The sequence below is a fragment of the Lasioglossum baleicum genome, unplaced genomic scaffold (genome assembly GCF_051020765.1).
Source record: "Lasioglossum baleicum unplaced genomic scaffold, iyLasBale1 scaffold0029, whole genome shotgun sequence".
Classification (NCBI taxonomy): domain Eukaryota; kingdom Metazoa; phylum Arthropoda; class Insecta; order Hymenoptera; family Halictidae; genus Lasioglossum; species Lasioglossum baleicum.
In genome coordinates this window covers 358,313-366,795 of record NW_027469089.1, presented here as the reverse complement: position 1 = coordinate 366,795, position 8,483 = coordinate 358,313, and the positions used below count along the sequence as shown (strand labels likewise).

Below are 8,483 nucleotides of genomic sequence, written 5' to 3'. Positions count from 1 at the left end.
GTATCTTGGAAGATTTTTGGCATGTAACATGGCTTTTGCGGCATCAATCTCTGTTCTATTCTGCCGCTCAATGAAACCATTTTGTTGTGGAGCTCTGGGTGTGGTTACCTCGTGTTTAATACCCTTCGACAGTAAAAATTTCTTTACTTCAGCATTACAAAATTCTTTTCCTCCATCAGTCCTTAGCCGTTTTATTTGTTTATTTTCTGCTAGAACTTCGGCATAAAATTCTTGCAATTTATCTGCAACATCGGATTTGTATTTCAGAAAATAAACGAAACAATACCTGGAACAATCATCCTTAATAAGTAGAAAGTAATCTGATCCTCCTATAGACTGAGTACTCATCTTTCCGCAAACATCTGCATGAAATAGTTCACCAGGGATTTGTGATCGTCGCGCTTGATTTTTCGGGAAACTTCTTCTGTGTTGTTTTCCAAGAACACAACCTTTACAAAATGGATCTTCCTCTGTCAGACCAACAATGTTTAGTCCTTCAACTGCATGTTGCCGATGCATTTGTCTCAAGGTTCTGTAATTTACATGTCCTAGGCGTTCGTGCCACATCATAGGAGAATTGCACGCTGCTAAGTTTGCCTGTATTATTCTTGCAGGACTGACCTTTAATTTATACAAGTTTCCATCTCTTACTCCAGTAATGATTGTTTTTCCATTTCTTTCAAGTCTCATTGTATTTCCTCCCTCTTCAAAGGTAACTTTGGTACCTCTCATAGCTGTTTGATAAACAGACAATAAATTTTTCTCTATTTGTGGAACGTATAGGACATCCTTGATAGTGTGTGTTCGAACAATACCATCATCTCCTTGAATCTGAACATCCACGTCGCCTTTTCCACGTGCATCGATCTTTTCACCATTTCCAACCTTTACACAACAAGATTTTTCCGGATATGATTCAAAATTCTTAAACCAGTCGTTCTGAAAGGACATGTGATGCGTTGCACCTGAATCTGCAAACCACACGTTATGATGTTCCTTGGAACATTCAGCAGTTAATAAAAATGGATCATTGTTCGAGTTTCCATCAAATCCAACGGAATACCTTTCATTTTTCACAGGTCCTTGTGCCATAAAGGAGCGTTGATTTTGGGTGTCTGGGTAATCTCGAGCTTTCTTTCGACATTCCCTTGCCCAATGTCCTGGTATTTTACAATAGTTACACTTTCCTGGACGTTTCTGAGAATTTCCTGTATTTCTCTTGAAATTATAAGAGCTTGAATCATTGTTATAATTTTTTGACTCATAATTTGAATTTTTCTCACCTCTTTGATTATAACTCGGCTGACGAAATTTGCCTCTCACGAGCAGGGCTGTCTCAACGCTGGTTTCCTCCTTTGATCTACTGCACAATATTGCTTCCTCGTTTACTAAATGATCTGTTAATCTATCAACCGTTTGGTCCCGTTTCGGAACTGCATACCAAGCAGTTCGAACATTATCAAATTGCGGAGAAAGTCCACTTAATATTTTTGCTATAATTACTGGCTCCTTCTGTTCAAGGTCCATATCCTTTAGACGTTGAGTGAGGGATACTATTCGTGCGATGAAGTCCGCCATTTTCTCATTTTCCTCCATTGTAGCATTGATAAATCTATCGAGTAGAACCTGCACGGATTGATCACTTTTTTCTGAATGCACAGTACGTAATCTTGCCCACATACTTGCTGCTGTAGAGCAATCGGATAAATACTTTAACTGTTCTAACTCTAGACCTCGCATCAGGAATGCTTGTGCTTCAGCATCCTTTTCATCATAAAGTTTGCTATTTTCTGTAGTTCGTTGTACACTACCGAGAATATATGGTTTCAATTTATTTTCCGTCATGAAGATTTCCATTTGTCTACGCCACAATTGGTAATTATGACCGTTGAATCGATGTATTTGAAACAGACGTTGCTCACTGACCTTCATTTCTCTTATCTATTTATTTCTACCTTTTGCGTTAAATTTGCTTGAAATTCTCTTCCAGGATTTGAACACTTTGAGAAGAAATGAATTTGAATTTCAATATGTAATCTAGATAGAATCTATTAAGTAAAGAAAGCAACTAACTAAATTAATAAATCTAGATTCTTCTATAGCCACGTGGCTGGGCCCATAACCTGTTGAAGTTCAACGTCTATATATTTTAATAGCCAGCCGAATCACACAAAACTCAACGTCAGCTCGTCTTTAAATTAATGGTTAATTTAACACCAACGTCAATCGTGACGATACAACAATATCTCAGCGGAATTTCGTAACCGATTCTACAACTCACGTGTTTTTCGCTGCGAGGTCGCACACAAGAAGGAAGAAGAGACAGGCGAACAACCAACATATATGTTATGTACACAATGTGCACATTCGTTCCATCTGCTGTATTATTGGCGTACCTCTTCCTCACTTACGCCATAATTTTCGTGTGTGGAAGGCGGGCTAATTAAATGTATACCTCAACACCCTTTATTTTGCCCCCCCCTTCTTATGTTTGTTGTGTTTTGTCCATTGTATTTATTTACTTATTATTATTTATTTATTTAATGACTTTTATTTTATCTATTTTATCTATACACCTTTTCATTTACTGATTTTACCTTTTATTTTATCATATTTTTAAGTTTTATGCGGGTTGACCAGGGGGGTGGGACGGGGGGAGGGGACAGACGCGAGCCGGAACTCGCCTCTGTCCCCTCCTTGTCGCGTGCGGAAAAAAATACAATGCTGCGTGTACGAGTATTTGCACCTGTATAAAAATCGGATGGCTCGGTAACAAAAATTCTAAATTATACAGCACAAGTTGCAGCAATGCATGCGCATTAGTTAAATTATCTGCATACAGCCGTTTCCTCAAACTGTGTGATCATAACTGGCACTGGGAGGATCGCAGTGCCACCACTGCGAGGAGGCCCAGGACTCTGCGCGGCATACGCTGGAAGAATGTCCAGCGTGGTCGGCACCGCGCAGAGACCTAAGGGGCGTTATTGGGATGGACCTCCCGTTGCCGGTCGTGGTCGACCACATGATCGGCAGCGAGAGGTCAAGAGCAGCGATTGCCTCCTTCTGCGAGATTGTGATAACGCAGAAGGAGGCAGCGGAGAGGGAGAGGGAAGCCGACCCGCTCTCCGCCAGGAGGCTAGCATCGGCGGGGCAACCCCGACGAGGCCGACGGCCCCCGTAAGGAGCCGCAGACGAAATGGCGGCGGTGGTACTAATTAGTACTTCCACCGCCGCCAAGGGGGGCTGGCCGTTAAGGCGCCCCCGAGGTGGACAGGTCGCGGGGGGCGAGGTGGAGCAATAATCCCCCCCCCCTCTACAAAGATGCGACCTGCCGGTCGACCCCCCTCCTTTTATTTTATAATATTTCATTTTACTCTATATTATAAATTTTATCTTTATCTTTTATTCCCCTTTATTTTGCCCCCCTTTCTTATGTTTGTTGTGTTTTGTCCATTGTATTTATTTACTTATTATTATTTATGTAATGTTGCTAATAATTAGTGGAACACCGCTTCAGTTAATACTAGTGTATTGTATACATATAATGCAAGAAGTACATGAGTGAACTCGGGGTACAACACGCGTGCCTTGCTTACGGCGATGCCCCGTGCGACTGGCGCCCCCGGTGATGATCGTCCGCATACACAAACATACACACATACCCACGGACACCACAACTCTCCCGCTCTTTTAATTGTTCGCCAACCGTGGAGAACGGCGCAAGGAAGGCATTAGATTTTTACTGCTCACAATCTGATCGTAATGCCTTTTCTGCGTTACATTGTCTTCATCGCGTACAATAAATGTCGATGGTGAGACTTGTTTCTCTACAACACCTTGAATACGCTTATCGCCTCTCACCTTATGATTGTCGATCATGACTTCGTCGCCAACATCAACATCTATTTGACGCTTTCCGTTTCTCGCTACAATTTGTGCCCGTTGTTTCTTGTCTACTATTTCAGAAACGCTTGGTCTTAGTGTATCAAATCTTGTCCTTATTTCGCGGCCGAACATTAACGATGCTGGGCTTCTACCAGTGGTGCAGTGTGGAGTACTACGGTAATCGAATAAAAACTTATTAATCGCATTTCCTACTGACTCTCCCCCCTTTACAATTTTTTTTACTTTGTCTTTGAAACATTGTACGAAATTCTCTGCAGCTCCATTCGTTGCAGGGTGGTACGGGGGGGAGAAACTGCACATTACCCCGTTTTTATGTAAAAAATTAGTAAACTCTACGCTTCTGAATTGCGGCCCATTGTCTAAGACGATATGAAGCGGCAATCCATACTGTGCGAATAATCTGCTGAAAACATCAACGAGTTTGGACGCCTTTATGTTTTTCTTACAATTTACAACTTCCGGCCACTTTGAGTGAGCATCTATGATCACTAGGTACATGTCGTTGAAAAATGGCCCTGCGAAATCGCAATGGACTCTATTCCACGCACGCGATGGCCACGGCCACGTAGATAATGGAGTTTTGCTGGGTTTTTTGCGTTCAATTAGGCAAATTTTGCATTCTTTCACTAGATGTTCAATATCTCTATCTAATCCCGGCCACCATACGTACGATCTTGCTAGCATCTTTATTTTGACAATTCCCATGTGGGAAGCATGAAGTTCTTTTAAAATCAGGTGCCGCATCGCTTCTGGGATGCATGCGCGAAAACCCCAAAACAAACATCCCTTATCTACGGTTAACTCTATTCTTTTAGTATGAAACATTTTCTCTACCTCAGATAATTCTCTCGGGTCGGGCCATTCACTTGAAACATATTTGATAATGGATCGTAATGTAGGATCTTTTTTACTTTCACTAGCTAGCATTTTGCTATCAAAGGTGGTCGTGCCTTCTTCAAAGTAAAGAATGTGTGAGAAATCGGTTTCCGGTAATTCGGTGCAATCATCTATGGGTAGTCTAGACAGTGCGTCGCAGTTGGCCTTTGCTTTTGACTTGATGTGTTCTATTTTGTATCTGAACCCGGACAAAAAGTACGCGTAGCGTTGTAGTCTATTATAAGCGGTAACGGGTATGCCTTTATTTGGACCTAATATGTGATGCAATGCTTTATTGTCTGTTCTTAAAATTATCTCTCTGCCAAACACGAATTGGTAGAACCTGCTAAACCCAAAAACTATTGCCATTGCCTCCTTATCAACAATTGCTCTTTTAAGTTCGCTTTTAGGTATCTTTTTAGATGCATAAGCAATTGGTCGTTCCGTGTTATCTTTATATTTATGAGAAAGAATTGCGGACAGCCCGTAATCTGACGCATCGCACGACAGGACTACTTGTTCTTTTGGATCAAATAACGCGAGTACTCGGTCTGAAGTCAATTCAATTTTTACTAGGTTAAATGCGCTTTCACATTTGGTTGTCCATTTAAATTCTCTCTCGTTAAGTAAGTCGTACAGTGGTTTCAATTTAACCGACCGGTCCTCTAAGAACCGAGCATAAAAATTTACGAGGCCCAAAAACGAGGCAAGCTCCTTAGAATTTTGAGGCCTCGGCGCATCCACCATTGCCTTGACTTTAGACTCGGCCTTATGCAACCCCGACTTGTCTATTACATAACCGAGGACTTCGATTCTATCTTGCATGTACTTGCATTTTGCTTGGTTTAACCGTAACCCACATTTTTGTAGTCTTGCGCAGACTCTTTCTAAATTTTCCTTATGTTCTTCATCTGTCTTACCCGTAACATAAATATTATCTAGGTACGCAATTACATGATCTATTCCTCGTAGACATTCGTCTAATTTCTTTTGAATGTCGGAAGGTGAAGGCGAAACTCCTTCCGGAACTTTTGTATAACGAAATAATCCCTTGTGTGTGACTATCGTTAGTAGTTCCCGACAGTCTTCCGCTACTGGGAATTGCATGTATGCGTGCGTTAGATCCAGTTCGGAGAAGGAAATTCCGTCGTGTAATGCTGTAAAGATATCATCAATGGTGTGTAACGGGTACTTGTCAATAACTAAGTGAGGGTTTATCGTCGTTTTGAAATCCCCACATAACCGAATCATTCCATTACTTTTAAATACCGCTACAATGGGTGTCGCCCACTCGCTTACTTCTACGGGTTCCAAGTGGCCCAAACCTACCAATCTGTCAAGTTCCTTCTCTATCAGTGGTTTCAACGCATGCGCTACGTGCCTGCATTTCATCGCAATAGGGCGGACATTATCTTTTATGTGTATCATTGACTTGCTTACGTTGTAACATCCTGGTGTGTCGCTAAACAATTCTTTATATTTTTCAGACAGAAGCTTTGGCATATCCTCAACTTTTAATATGAAAAGCTCCGTTTCTGGGTTTGGCGGCAAGTGTAATGGCCAACAGTTAAATTGTTCGAGCCATTCCCTACCGATTAACGCTGGTTTTTCCCCGGGGAATACGTAACAATTCAATGAACGCTTTACATTTCGAAATTTTACTTGCAATCCTTTAATTTGCCCGATAGGCTTCAATTTGTGGTCATCATATGCCCTAAATTTCATACTTGTATCGACAACTTTTATGTCGTGAAAATTAACTTGCCAAAACTTTTCTGAGAATACCGTGGCATACGTGCCCGTGTCTACTTCAAGTGTAACTTTTTTATTATTGATTAGTAGCTCTAAGAACATTGGTTTACCTTGTGCCGTTCCGTAACCTTCAACTGTTAAAAAATTGTCATCAGTCCTAGGCTGATTTTTTCCTTTACATATCGTACTGCTTAGATTATACTTATTTATAATACCGTTACCCACATCTGATTCTCTCAATGCATTCAGACACACTGCATCACTTTCACCCTGACCAATTTCTTCAGTTTCACTCAATGTCACTTTGAAAAACTCATCTCGATGACGTCGTAGCCCCCCTTTGCCGCCGTCCTCTGAGTCGCTGCTATCGGAAAATTTCTTGATCTCCTCTCTGGATTTCTTGCTCCCTGCTGCTTTCTTCAGGCATGCTTTTTCCAAATGACCCTCGATTCCACAAAAGTTGCATGTAGAATTCTTGTAACGGCAGGTTCTTTTACCGTGCCCTTGGGCCCCACAACAAAAACATGTCAAATTTTGCTGGTTCCTGAACGCCGACGGTCGCTGCTGCTGTGTCGGTTTGCACTGCTGCTGTTGATCTTGTTGTTTACCTTGCGGGTGTTCAGCACGATTTTGATGCGACCTTCGTTCCTTGTCATGAAATGAGAACACCTCAGCCTTCGACGTTTTATCCAAAATCTCGATGGATGTAATCGCGTTTTTTACTGCCGCTTCATGAGCTGTGGCAATTTCCAGCGCCGACGCGAGTGTTAGGTCTTTCTCTGCAAACAATTTCACTCGCGTATCCTTATCGCGTAAACCACACACTAACTTATCTCTGAGCATTTCGTCTAATTTATCCTTGTAATTGCAATGCATGGATAGCTTCCTGATTCGCGCTACGAATTCAGCGACTGATTCTTGATTATCTTGTTTGGCGAGGTTAAACATGCATCTTTCCATCGCTTCGGACGGTACTGGCTTTAATTGGTTTGCCATAGTCGAAACCAACACGTTATATTGAACTTCTTTGATTAACTTCCCGATTTTATAGGGAAGTTATTGTAATGACCCCGAAAATCGAAAATCGATTTTTTAGCAGATCTTCACGTTTCACGGTCATTGCAGTCATTTTAGACTATTTTCAGCAAAATGTTCGTATGTGTGTGTGTGTGTGTGTGTGTGTGTGTGTGTGCGTATGTCTGTTTCTATGGTATCAAATTTTTCGTTAACGTTTTCAGAAAAAGTAACAACGCGATCAGGATGATGTATGATGCAATCGATGTGCCCCGCTGTAACTTAGAGCTGATTAGATTTTGGTCCATTTTGGTCAAGTAGTTTTTTAGTTTTTTTAGTTTTTTTCGAAAGAAGTTCATTCAACAATGCAATTTATACGAGAGAACGGAAAGTTTCCACCGAAGAAACAAACGTAATTACACAAAAAAATTTTTTTTCGATTTTTTTAAAATTAAAAAAAAAAATTTTTTTTTAAATTTTTTTTTATACCTTACGATGATGTTACCGCTTACAATAATCGAAAAATATCCCACTGCAAGAGTGAGTTAATCATCTCTACTGCCGAGAATACATTTTCGAAGAATATCGATGAAAGTACAAAAAAATTTATATTACAATCTTTAAAAACACAATCAGTTCAAAACGAATTATTAACTGAGATTAAATTGAAAATTAATATAAAATATATGATAATTAATAACATTGATGTTGAAGACGTATTGGTTAATGGAGCATGCGGAATATTAAAATTTATTACTTTTCAAGAAAATACTAAAATTCCGTCTATATTGTGGTTAGATTTTCAATTGCCCAGAGTAGGAGTGAAAGTAAGAACTCGTTATCGTAATTATATGAAAAATGCAAATATTGATCAAAATTTAACACCAATAATAAAAGTATCGAATCAAGTAAATATGTCGAGTGAGGAAAAATAT

General features: G+C 40.4%; 1 protein-coding gene across 1 annotated transcript; it reads right to left on the bottom strand.

Moving 5' to 3' along the window:
• Positions 1-3,463: 3,463 nt before the first annotated feature.
• Positions 3,464-7,530, bottom strand: LOC143219479 (uncharacterized). The gene is made up of 4 exons (XM_076445428.1): positions 4,818-7,530; positions 4,295-4,421; positions 3,751-4,057; positions 3,464-3,490 (listed from the first exon to the last, which is right to left on the bottom strand). Exons 1-4 carry the CDS (start codon positions 7,528-7,530, stop codon positions 3,464-3,466), a joined length of 3,174 nt encoding a protein of 1,057 aa, XP_076301543.1.
• Between the last annotated feature and the right edge of the window lie 953 nt (positions 7,531-8,483).

What these genes read in the sequence shown, in the direction of transcription:
- LOC143219479 (XM_076445428.1), bottom strand. Translation starts at nt 7,530, where the DNA reads ATGGCAAACCAATTAAAGCCAGTACCGTCCGAAGCGATGGAAAGATGC. An exon ending in CAAAATGCTAGCTAGTGAAA is followed by an intron (nt 4,422 to 4,817) that starts GTAAAAAAGATC and finishes GCGATTTCGCAG; the next exon opens with GGCCATTTTTCAACGACATG. An exon ending in AAAGGCATTACGATCAGATT is followed by an intron (nt 3,491 to 3,750) that starts GTGAGCAGTAAA and finishes ACTAATTATTAG; the next exon opens with CAACATTACATAAATAATAA.